The following is a 13,666-nucleotide window of genomic DNA, read 5'->3' on the forward strand; positions in this document are numbered from 1 at the left end:
CTGGCACTTTACTATAGGAAGAACGGTGGTGTACTGGTTAACACTGTCGCCTCACAGCAAGAAGGTCCTGGGTTAGATTCCCGCTTGGGGGACCAGTTTGCATGTTCTCCCCAAAAGATCTTCATCATCTCATGTGTGTGTGTCATCCATCTTACATGTGTGTGTTGCTGCATGACAAATAAAGACTTCTTCTCTTCTTACATTTGCACTCTGGTTGGATGCCAAACATATTGTACTTGTGATGTATAATTATATAATAATTATTTTTTATCTAATTAATTACAGGATTTGTAATTAATTAGTCTAATTAATCGCATTTTAATCGCATAACCATTTTATGCCTGATATTCTATAATCATATTTCAAATTGCATGTGTCCGGATGGCAGAATTCAGTACTGTATCTACAAAACCTTCTGTTTAACACATTCCCTGCCACGCAATTTGAGCATCTTATAAGACTCTCTGCCAGCACTGTAAGCCTATGGAGATGTTCACCTTCTTTGCAGGGCTATAACTTTTTAAATTGTATTGCTAAATTGACATTACTATGGCCCATGCAACATCGATTATCTATCGTTCAGGATCTAGGAACGTTTAACTTTTTCATTCATAGATTCATACGAAAATACCGTCTAGAATATAAATATGTTTTTATCGTTTTCTGCAGTAATTCCTAGAACGTGAGATATAGGCATAAACGCATATATAGATTATCAAATGCCGTTTGTTGGCGATACACGCTATATTAAAAATGTCAACTGTACATGATCCTAAACGTTATGACTGATCATGCGCGGATGAACGGGGGGGGGGGGTCGTTTATAATTCCGTGATCGCCAGTAAATGCTTTATGTAGTATGGGTGATATATTGATCAGAGCAGTTTGCATGGATAATAAACAAACAGGCTGAAAGTAACGTCAGCGTCCTCTTACCGTTCGACGATGAGACTGGAGGAAAAAGATCCCACTTATTTGACGGCGATCTCCTAAATCCATTTCCGGTTTGTATAATCATAATAAACGGCCAAATCGTATCGATTATTGCGTTATGGCAGCGATCGCTACACACAGACGTGTGTATACAGTCCCGCAACAATATGCGAGTGCCGGACACATTTACCAGACGCACCGAGATCGACTCGTCCATTTCCGGTTTGGCAACTCGCCGATCATCCACCAGGTGGCAGTATTGAGCGTTGCAGAGTTGTGCATGCTCCCACTGCATCAGACAAGGCTCCATGAGGGAATTATGAATAACATAGCGAAAAAATGAAATATGATCTCAATAACGTCGTACGCCGTGGATTGGCAGAATTCGTATGAACTTGAAACACGTCGTAAGCCGTTTGACGTGGAATGTGTTAATCATCTTCCATTTATTAATTTGCTTCGATTTTTCAGGTCTGGTCAATTTTAGCATGGTGTTATTCACAGTCAAAGATAATTTTTTTTTAATTTATATTCTCATTTGTTTCATCACAATTTACTCACGCCTAGTAATAGACACAGTATTTCTGACACTGGGAATACATTCCCTGAGATCCATAGATGTCCCTAGAATCAGATACCAAGAACATGCAAATGGACCATATTAAAAAAAAGTCTCTAAATGTGTATTCTACGTTCTTATGGAATTAATTTAATAAAAAAAAAAATATATATATATATATATTCTTTTTTTTATTAATTTTGAGTTAATTTTCATAATGCGATAATTTGCTGTGTAATTCATTCATATAATTAACGCGATAAACTGACAACCCTAATAATGACAATACATTTTAATCTAATCTAATTAAAAATAAAAAATTTAAACAAGAAGCATGCACTTTCAAACAACTACATGCTAGGTGCAGGACAGAAAAATACTAGAAAAGGGTCAAAGAGAAATAGAGCCCACACCATTGAACTACCATGAACAGTTACTGCTATAACCATCGTGTGATGTTTTGAGTGCATGATCTTCTACAGTATTTGACACTGAATTCGTGTTAGGGGAATGTAATGTGAAGGTTACCTGTTTGATGCCCTCTGATATGAGGCCGCTGTAGGGTTTGTCTGTGAGGTACCTCTGATAGGCCTCAGCCACCAGCAGAGCCACGTCACTGTGGCAACCGGCGGGCAGCACCAGGGATCCATCCTACAGGCAGACTGACTCAGTCAAGACTGTACTAGGTCTGTATCTCGTCATTTGGAGCTACTGGAGCATTGTGAATAACACGCACACACACACACACACACACACACACACACACACACTATACTAATAATTAGGGCTGGGTTAAAAAAATAGATTTTCCGATTCTGAATCGATCTTCATTTGAATTAGTGATTATCGATTCATAAAATCCCATGATCGGGCGGCTGGGTGGCGCAGCGGACATTGCGCTCGTCACCAACGCAAGAGACACCGGGTTCGGCTCCGGCTGTCGGTGTCGCCTCCGGCTTGGGCCGGCCGTCATACTAACTCAATTGGCAGAGTTAGCAGGTGGAAGTCGATGGGTGGTAATCTGGACGTTGTGGACAGCGACTCCTACAGGTCGGTTGGGGGACGCCTGCACAGCAGAGACAGGAAAATGGCGGGGGTAGTGTGAGCCTCCCACACGTTACACCTCGCCAATGAGAGTCTGCGCTGGCAGGTGAAAAGATGTGACAGGCTGCCTCCACATGTATCGGAGGGGACATGTGATGCAAGGCTTCTATCCTCCCTACAACTGGCCAGTGGGGGGCATATGCGAGCAACGTTCAAGACAGGGGAGAATTGGCACGGCTAAATTGGGATGGGAGAAAAAATTGAAAAAAGGAGGAGGAAAAAGTGGACCAAAAAAATTAATAAAATCCCAAGATCGATCTTAAAAAAAAAGAAAAGAAAAATGTATATATATATTTTTTTTTTAATCCCCCAATTTAGTCGTTATGCCAATTCCCTTCCTGGTTGTTGCGCGCATTGCCCCACTGTCGGTCTGGGGAGGGTGTAGACCAGGGGTACATTTTATAGCATTGAATAGAATTGAAACGGAAATCGATTTGATGCCGGACCTTGTGAATCGGAATCTAATTTAAATAGGAAATCGAATCGATTCGGGACCTTGTGAATCGAATCAATTCGGGAAATCAGTGGCGATACCCAGCCCTACTAATAATAATAACAATCATCATAACTACCTACCTCATACTGTAGTCTACCCATATAACTCTGTATGATCGTGTGTACAATAATGCTTTTTATTACATGGCGTTTTCACATTCGCCGAAATGCTTGCTTGTGATTGGTCAATAGCGCTCGTCAGAGGTCCGTTATTACTCGATAACGGACCTCTGCCGAACAATAATGACCGCTGTGCGCAGCTGTTCGCAATCAAGGCCACTGACACACTGCATCAGTGCAGCCAATCAGACACACCTGCTGGCTGCACTGACAGCGGAGTGTGTGTGACGATGACAGCAGAGCCAGAACAGAACTGCGTCTGCATTTGATCTCGTCTTGTCGATGTAAAATGAATTAGGTATATTGTTAGTAAGTTAGCCATGTAATAAGCGGGATAATGTATAGCTATACTCGATCATTGTCGCAAAATAATTGACCTTCACTGACGTTTAAAACACCTCGGCGCGGCGCCTCGGTATTTTAAACTCTGTGTCGGTCAATTATTTTGCGACAATGACCTCGTAGCTATACATTATCCCTTACATATACCCTATATATACACATTTATATTTATCACATAGATATATATATATGTCTGAATATACCTGCATACAATCCTTCTATATACCTACTTATACACCTGGATATAACCCATATAACTCTGTATGATAGCATGTACAATAATGCTGTATATACCGTATATATACGGTACTGTATATAGTTATTTTTACCGTATATATATCTATCCACATCTGTCTGTACATACCTGCATATAATCCTTTTTTACATATCTGTAGATACTATATATCCCTTACCTACTTTTACTAGTTACGCTGCTGGACAGTATGACTACTACCATAGTGTCTTTATACCTGTATCGCTGTACATAAATCTGATTAGCACTATACTCAGTAGTACTAATTTATATATTTTATACCCAGTTTAATCACCTGTACATTGTATATTACTATTGCACTTTACTGTTACATTTGCACTCTGGTTGGATGCCAAACTTCCGTTGTACTGTACTTGTGTTGCATAATGACAATACATTTTAATCTAATGTAATATAATCTAATGTAATCTAAACACCCATGTGTTGTGGTTCCATTACCGGTGTGTAGCCCCAGTTCAGGCCCTCCAGGATGACGCAAGCCAGCCGGTTCTCCACCGCAGAGAGGGGGTGCTGCAGCAGCCAGGCCCCGGTCACACACACCTCCTCTGGCCGCGGCCTCCACAGGTACAGGGGCAGCTCTTTACACAGGTACAACGCCACCTTGTTACAGACACATGCAGTCAGTCAGTCACCGCTAGTCATACCTGTCCTTCAAAAGGTAGAACCTGTAATGTCCTCAAAACAGCGAGCTCTAGGGCAGAGGATGACAGTGAGGTACTCGTTTACAGTCTTTGTTTACCAAAATGCAATACCAAGCGGGGCTCTTTTGCCTAGAGGTCACCATCAAGGCATGTGGTGAATGAATGAATACACACACAGCCACAGAAACACACAATAATAGGTATAGCCTAGGTCATATATTTAGGAGATATGGGGCAACTAATTGGGTTAATCTAGTAACTTCTATTTACAACATAATGGAACATATTGTGCTCATCTAGAACCTGCAGTTGAGATGTTTGTGGGAAGTGTAATAGAACGAGTGCTACTGTACCCACCATGCCTACAGTCTCTATGGTCTCCCTCAGCCTCTCCAGCAGCACAGAGATGACGTACGGATGGGCCGTTGCTATGGCAGCCAGGAGCTCCCGCCCCACCTTGGAGTATGTTTCCCTGGTGGAGACACCGACATAGGAGACCTGGGGAAGATACACAGTGATTGATGGAGGGAGGGATAGAAAGAAAGAAAGAAAGAAAGAAAGAAAGAAAGAAAGAAAGAAAGAAAGAAAGAAAGAAAGAAAGAAAGAAAGAAAGAAAGAAAGAAAGAAAGAAAGAAAGAAAGAAAGAAAGAAAGAAAGATTTCTTAAATTTATATAGCACCTTTCAGGAAACCCAAGGCGCTTAACAGAGGAGGGGGACAAACTAAGGGGAAGGAAATTAGGGAAACAATTGGGAAAAAAGAGGGAAGTCAGGCAGAGTCATTGATACATTTGGTGAAGAGGTGAGATTTTAGTTGTGATTTGAAGGAGTCCAGGGATGTAGCATTGTGGATGTTTGGAGGGAGGGAGTTCCAGAGGGTGGGTGTGGCAACAGAGAAGGCTCTGGGACCGACAGTGCGCAGGTTGGTGGTGGGGATGGAGAGGAGACCGGAGTCAGAGGAAAGAAAGAAAGCAAGGGCAGTAAGATAAAAGAAAAGGGAGGAGAGGGTAAGAGGTGGAGAAAAGAAAGGCAAATGAGAAGTAATGCTTCTGTACCTGGTATATGAGCAGGGTGATGGTGGTGATGAAGGCGGAGTCAGAGTGCTGGTTGGGCGTGGCCATGTGTGCCAGCGCGGTGAGCAGGGAGATGCCGTCAGAGCTGTTGACCTCACATAGCCAGCACTCAAACCTCTCCTGGTGCCCTGGGTCTGTAATATCACAAAGTAGGTTTTGATTGATTGATTGATTGAAAACTTTATTAACAGATTGCAGAATGGGTACAATACAGTACAGCTCAATACACACAATTGTTAAGGGGATGCAGACCAGAGAAAGACTTTCGTCTTGTTTACATCAGGGTCCCCCATTTTCAATTCATCAGGATTGAAACAACAAGTCCCACAGGTTGTCAATAACAGTCCTGGACAACTGGATTAAGCCCCTTTAACACCTGGCATTAACATTCCAGAGCAGATAAAAGAGGTTTCTAGACCGTGTATCGTTAGGGAACGAGGCAATGTTTAAACCGGAGTGTAAATACACTTGGGAGATGGATTGTAAACACATTACCCTAGAGCAGTGGTGCCCAACCAGTCGATCGCGATCGACAGGTAGATCGCGGGCTGATTTAACACTTTGACTGCCGGGAACCGTCTTTAGACGTCTTTGCTGGCCATGCTAAAGTTGCCGGAGGACGCGTTACGTCGTCCTTATATCAATATTTCAAAAATCTGCGATCGGATTCATATGTCCCCTCCGCTGGCCTGAGATCCACCAGCAGGACCCACTGAGCTCTCTGGCGGTTCAGGAGCGCCATCTGGTGGCCGATCGGCGCAATCGCCAAACAGGATGTGGCATAGAGGTTGTCCTAGACGTCCGTAGTACTTCCGGGCGCTCGCTATAGGTCATGGGACTCTGGCTCGTCACGCTACACGGTGATCGATTGGCAATAACTCGATAAACAACATGATTTGGACGTATATACCATTATACAAGCTGGAGATGGACCGGGTAAAAATATATCCCATAATGATAAGATTTCTACTCTACGATGATCGCCTAACGGCGCGCGGAGACTGGGGTGAGTTTCAGCGTGTAACGTTACCGTCTTCGATACTAACTGCTATTATCAACATTTGACCCACATTAGATGATTGGTATAACGCTGCCCACGGAATTATAAACGCCCCCTCGCCCAACATCAGATGACGTGTAGTAACTTCTAGAAGTACGTCTAGTTGGAATTTTTTATATCGCGCTGATTGCCATCAAACTGTATTTCATCATCAATATAATGCATTTGGGGCTATATATCACGTTCTGGAGAAAGCTGCAGAAAGAGATGAAAACATACTTATACATTAGACCATACTTTACTATGAATATGTGAATGAAAAAGTTTAACGTTGCTACACAATGAACAATACATATAGGACTTTGAATGGGCCCTAATAATGGCAATGTAGCAATAGAATTTAAAAAGTTATAGCCCTGCAAAGAAGGGGACTTTCTCCATAGACAAATAGCGCTGGCAATCTATGGTATATCATGAATTTAACCTTAGGCAGCCAAAGTGTTAAAGTAGATCTCGATTAATAAAATTCGATTATTTTTTCTTCTTTTTTGCAAAATCAACTCTGCCTCTCTTTGTTAACTACAACAAGCAATGCTGTTTGTTATTTAAGATGAGGTCGGACTCGGCACTGACAGATTTGTGTTCATTATGCTGCTTTTATAAAGCCTCAAATGACAGCTTACAATATTTCATGAAAGCTAAGTGTTTTGTTTGTCTAAGATTTAAAAAGGTTTAAACTTTACAGCACTGGCAAAGTTGAACAAAGTGCTGTACAAGTCCCACAACATAAAAAAAAAAATAATAATAATAATAAATAAAAATATGTATCTCGAAGCTTCGAATTTAAAATCGAATCTCGGCCCCAAAGCTTCGAATTCCCAAAAAAAATTAGGTCAGCCCTACTACGGATAGCTCATTATATCAACAGCGTTGTTGTTTGCAGGCTTGCAGCTGTTGGTTAGCTAGCTATCGTTCTCAGTTGGCTAACGTTAGCTACTAGCTAGCTAATACTGGCCTACCTTTTAATTCGCAAATGGAATGGCTAGCTAACTAACTGTACAAATCGATGTGATTGGCTGAGACCGTAATTTGTACGGTTGGCTGGATTGGGGGTGGCCAGCTGGCTAGCTTTTCAATCAATCAAGCTGGCAGTTCGTAGTGCAGTAGCTGGCTGGATAGCTGTTGTATTGTGGGTTAAGGTAGGCAGTTCGTGGTGCAGTAGCTGGCTAGATAGCTGGCTAATGTTGGCCAATATAGCTGTAACTGAATGATGCTAGCCTTATGAGTTTCAGTTCATAGGAAAATACTTTGACTATAATGGTCAGAAGTAAATTAACTGTATATACTCTTTTATAAACTGTCTCTTAAACAGCACTGTATATCTTGTATGTCATAAATGGCTGGATGTAACAGTACTGTTTATCTGTATGTCAAATGTTATGATGAATTGAAAATGGGGGACCCTGATGTAAACAAGACGAAAGTCTTTCTCTGGTCTGCCTCCCCTTAACAATTGTGTGTATCGAGCCGTACTGTATTGTACCCATTCTGCAATCCGTTAATAAAATGTTCAATCAATCAATCTGTTATGTTTAACATGCAGTACTATTAACTTTACTTAATTTCTAAGATTAGATCATTTTTAAATGTCTGATCTAAAGATAAACAAAGGGTTTTAAAAGTGTTATATTTATCTTCTCTTATAGTACCAGAGAGAAGCTGAGGAGAATCGACCAGCAAAAAAAGCTAAATTTAGTTAAAAACAATATATATATATATATATATATATATATATATATATATATATATTTATCTTAATTTATAATTTTTTTACATTTTAAGATTTAACATTTTTCCCTGTGGTATCGAAAATGGTATCGAATATCGTATCGAAGTTCGAAATTCCAGTATCGTGACAACACTAGTGTGTTGTCAGTTGCAATGTGACAGCTCTGTTTACACATCATTCCTATTCCCTTTTAACACAATGGCGCCCGACCACAGAGAACTCCGTGTTTCGATTCCACCCGTTGTGGACAGAAGCATGGATATATCCATGGCAAGTTGTTTTTGCTTTTATTCCATTTAATAACCTATTCAAGGTCGCCGAGCGGCACTGCAGATGTACCCTACTCTTTGAATTCGCCAACGTGCATTACCGGCCAGATCCTCTTAGGGGCGCTGTTGCGATAATAGAGTGTGCCCTGTGGCTGAACGGTGGACTCTTTTTTTTTTACTTTCAATGGAGTTTTCAGTTAGCTCGATTCTGGATGTGCAGCCTGTAGCTTGGATTACGTTTTGGATAGCAGATTTCACTATGCAATAAGGGGATTTATAATCAGCCAATGGACATATCGATCTACCAGATGGCGATCGATAACGGGGAAATGCTTTGGGGGATCCCACCGGCCCACGGTAAGATCTTTTTCACGTAAAGTACATCCCGATCGGGCCTTGTTTTGATAGCCATCCATCCGATCAATGAATGAGGCTAATGAGGCTAACGCGGTTATTGGTAATCAATAATCAGAAACAACGTCCCCCGCCCTCCCCCCCCCCCTTTCATGCATACATGCTTGAGGATCGTGCCGATCATATGCAGTTTGAGTTTTAACTGTAGCATATGTATAACAGAAATGCCATTGGATATAACGGTAGTAGCTACTGTATTAGCCCTTTATCTCACCTTCCAGGAAATATACTAGACCAAATCCCGTATAACGCTTATATTCACGGCGCTATAAAATGAAAACGCATTGATGGAAAAAAAAAATTCTTTAAGCCATTTTGAAGGGACGGTTTATGGTCTCAATTGACAATGAGAATGGACAGATAGCAATACTATAAAGTATAGATTTAGCTCTACAAACAGCCCCACGTCTGTTTACATTTGCCGGTCCTCTAGAGATTTATTAGACGCATCCCAATGGCCCTGAATGTGTTAATTTGACATATATCATTTTTGTTTTGATTGTATTGTTCCACTTTTGCTTTGGCAATGTAAACTCATGTTTTCTCATGCCCATTGAATTGAGTGTGTGTGTTGTCGGTGTATGCAGAGTGTGAAATAAATGGGTCATGCTGCCTGCATGCCCAACGTGAGAAGTTAGTCTCGTCATTCTTGTAATTGCTACACTACACCGTTACAATGATATATAAAATATCATATTATATTATATACCCATTCAATATGCACATGACAGAAAATATTATATGCCATATAATATGTTCTGTCATGTGCATATTGAATGGGTATCACTAATACTATTAATACTAATACTAGCCGAGAGTAGGTCAAATTTTGGCTGGTAGCTCTCGGCTAGGTGGTAAATTAAAAAGTAGATCTTGGTTCAAAAAAGATTGGGCACCCCTGCCCTAGAGCATGAATGGATGAGTTTCAAATTCAAATCCTCCTAATGTAACTGTGTTCCAGTGTAGCTTTGATCCCCGTCTACACAATACTGATATATCTTCTATTATGCGTTCAGATTTTGATGCCAGATAATAATAATAAATGTTATTTGTATAGCACCTTTCATACAAGAATTGCAGCCCAAAGTGCTTCACAGCAGTGATGTAGACACCAAATAGACATAGGCACAGAATGAGCATAAAGTTGTCACAATTATAGACTTGACAGAATTTCCATTCAATTAAAAGAAAGAATTGATATTAAAACCTCCCTGAAAATGTTTAATAATTTCTGTCATTAGAATCTATAAAAAGGATTGCGATAGATTTCTGTGTTCAAATGTCCAACCCCAAGAGGGGTTCCTGCACAGGTAACACATGGGCACCGTTTTAAATGTTCATGTTGATGACTGATATGGCTGGAGTGGGACCTGGTCTGTTGCATAGTCCTACTCCTATAACATACCGGCTAGTCTCCTATGTCTTACTATATTGTCTGCTGTATGGTCTTGCGCTATATAAATAAATGACTTGACTTGGTCTGTGTATGCAGTACCTCTGAGAGCCTGCAGGCAGGCTTGTGTGTTGTCCGCCGTGCCGACCGTCTCCGGTCCTGCCGTCTCGGCACACTGCATGACGTACAGCACCCGCCACAGCATGGAGCTGGACAGCGTTCCGTATGGCATCTCAGACATGAACAGCCAGATGCCCAACCTGGGAGAGAGAGACATGACCGCTGAATACCAACACGTCTAAAGGTGCTACTGTACGTAGGGAGGCGCAGATAACGCTATGAAAGTGCCAATACGCATTCTTAAGCACGTAGCTTTTCAGGATCGTCTGATACCAAGTACTGAGTAGCGATCCGATCCATTACTGAAGATAAGATAAGATATTTCTTTATTGATCCCCTTGGGGAAATTCAGGCGTCATAGCAGCCTGGGGGAGGGGGGTACAGGTATGGGCAGGGGAATAGTAGAATATAGGTAATACAATTTAAATTAGATCTGAATATAAAAATAAGAGAAAAAATAAACAGTGTAAACAATATAATTAACACTGAATATAAAAATATGAGAAACATTCTACTGAACAGTTTATTATTAGCCATTTGTTTAGGACAGAAATTATTGAGATTCAACCCATTTTATACATTAGAGACATCAATGATCTTTGTATTCTCCAAGGAATGCAGCCAATCAAGTGGCTTTTCTTTGACTTCTGACATGTTACACATGGCTCTTGGTATCAGGTTTTTGACCCATCTCAAACCCTGCCCTCTTTTCCCGATCACCCAATCACAACTGTTGCTTCCCTCAGACAAATAAAGTTTGCACCTAAAGGTCAATTATCCCAATACGAATAACCCTTTATTAGCCAGGAATTGTCCAACACCAGTCGGTATCGGTGCGTCCCTCGTACCATGGCGGTACCGTGCATTTAACATCCAAGTCAGAAACACTGTACTCTGATGAAGACTCTGATGAAGACACCAACCTCTTGTTCCTGAGTACATGGAGGACAGCTCTGAGGAACAGGTGGTCATACTCCTGCTGAAGCTTGTCCAGAGACAGGGAGTGCGTGTGGGAGCTGGGTCCGTCAGAACCAGTCACACTGACATACTGGGCCCAATGGTCACTGACGTAACACACAGTCATTCTGAGGAAAGACAAACAGGACAACGGTATTCATAATTGTATTAATGTATTGACTCATATTCTGATGAGGGAGTGTGATGGTGTGTAGTGTATGTGTGCTATGCATAAGATCCCCTCTACTCAAAATCATCTCTTCTTTATGGTCAAGTCCTCTTGGAGGCTAAACTATTTATGCAGAACTTGTCACCAAAGTGCCTTTTTTCACATTCTTCCCCTGGAGAGGGAGAGCTTCACTGTACCTCCCTGAAATCTGAGTTGTATGTGTGTGATGTCACTAAGAAGTCAAACCTATCTTGGTCCAATATGAGGTAACATGATACCTTTAGCTTCGAGTAGGTACTGACGTGTCTTAAAAGAATACAAGCTGGAAACTTGGGAGTTCCAAGTTTCAAATACATCTGGAGGGGATCTTGTGATTTTTGTGTGTGTGTGTGTGTGTGTGTGTTAGTATATATACACTGACCGTATAGTCTGTCCAATGCGTTTCACTAGTTGCCTATACCGGGCCCTGTTGTAGGTCTGTAGACCGATAGCCAGAACTTCAATGAGTGAGGAAGCAAAAGCAAACACACGCATCATCTTCTGACTGGAGCAGGCCTGGGGTTCATACACACCTGCAACAAGAACAGACCGGTCAGCTCGTACAGTGGTTTAACCACTAGACAGACAGACAGACAGACAGACAGACAGACAGACAGACAGACAGACAGACAGACAGACAGACAGACAGACAGACAGACAGACAGGCAGACAGACAGGCAGACAAGACAGATTCACTAACCCTGCTTGCTCATCCCAAGCATGTGTGAATAGAGCTGCTGGAAGGGGAATTGGGACAACAGGGAGATCAGGTCCTCCTCACATAACAACAGCCAACTGCTGTCAGGGTCCTCATCCTATATACAGATAGAGATTATATACAGTTAGAATGGATCCTCATCCTATATACAGAGATAGAGAGTATATACAGTTAGAATGGGTCCTCATCCTATATACACAGATAGATTATATACAGTTAGAATGGGTCCTCATCCTATATACACAGATAGAGATGATAGTTAGAATGGGTCCTCATCCTATATACACAGATTATATACAGTTAGAATTGGTCCTCATCCTATATACACAGATTATATACAGTTAGAATGGGTCCTCATCCTATATACACAGATAGGGATTAATATACAGTTAGTAAGACAAGGCTGCATCCTCTCCCCTATTCTGTTCCTGATTACCATTATGCATCAAACTACATCAGACCGTCCCCGTGGAATCCAATGGACCCTGTTCTCCTTTATGGAAGACCTTGACTTTGCAGACGATCTGGCAGTCATGTCATCCACTCGTAGCCACCTCCAGGAGAAGTCTGACCGGCTAAGCAATTATGCAAAGCGAACTGGTCTCTACATCAACCAGAAAAAGACCCAGGTGATGTGCATCAATGTCCCAACAGCACCTCCAATCACCATCGATGGAGAGGCGTTGGAATGTGTAGAAGACTTTACATACCTCGGAAGCCTCATAAGCAGTGAAAGTGGAACGCAAAAAGACATCAAGACGCTTCTCAACAAAGCAAGAGGTGCTTTCAGCCAACTTCGAAACATCTGGAAGTCTAAACAATATAGCCTTAAAACCAAACTCGGGCTCTACAACAGCAATGTTAAGTCTGTCCTGCTATATGGCTCCGAGTGCTGGAGAGTAACAAAACAGGATATGAGAAAGGTTGACGTCTTCCACAATAGCTGCTTACGTAGGATCTGCAACATCTTTTGGCCAAATAGAATCTCGAACGAGGAACTTTATAAGACAGGTAGCTTGCATATGTCCCTTGAGATAAGGAGACGGAGGTTAAGATGGCTCGGCCATGTATTGAGGATGACCAATGAAAGGTTACCCAAAGTTGCCTTGAGATGGACCCCAGTTGGGAAGAGAAAGAGGGGTAGACCAAAGAACACCTGGCGAAGAACAGTGATGATGGAGCTGAAGGAGATGAGTCTTTCCTGGGACGAAGCGCAGGCCAAAGCACGAGACAGGATTCAGTGGCAGTGTATGATTGCG

At 41.8% G+C, this 13,666-nt stretch overlaps 1 protein-coding gene across 1 annotated transcript in view; it reads right to left on the reverse strand.

Annotated features, from left to right (window-relative positions):
• epg5 (ectopic P-granules autophagy protein 5 homolog (C. elegans)) overlaps window positions 1–13,666 on the reverse strand; it is a gene marked incomplete at its 5' end in the record, with an annotated part of 131,151 nt that overhangs the window by 85,333 nt on the left and 32,152 nt on the right. The window contains 8 exons of the mRNA XM_084323116.1: window positions 2,021–2,143; window positions 4,266–4,427; window positions 4,826–4,966; window positions 5,522–5,673; window positions 10,507–10,664; window positions 11,448–11,609; window positions 12,072–12,222; window positions 12,390–12,504. Coding sequence (XP_084179242.1) covers window positions 2,021–2,143; window positions 4,266–4,427; window positions 4,826–4,966; window positions 5,522–5,673; window positions 10,507–10,664; window positions 11,448–11,609; window positions 12,072–12,222; window positions 12,390–12,504 — 1,164 coding nt within the window. The remainder of the gene's footprint in view (window positions 1–2,020; window positions 2,144–4,265; window positions 4,428–4,825; window positions 4,967–5,521; window positions 5,674–10,506; window positions 10,665–11,447; window positions 11,610–12,071; window positions 12,223–12,389; window positions 12,505–13,666) is intronic.

This window comes from Notolepis coatsorum (assembly GCF_963971535.1).
Source record: "Notolepis coatsorum genome assembly, chromosome: 10".
NCBI lineage: Eukaryota > Metazoa > Chordata > Actinopteri > Aulopiformes > Paralepididae > Notolepis > Notolepis coatsorum.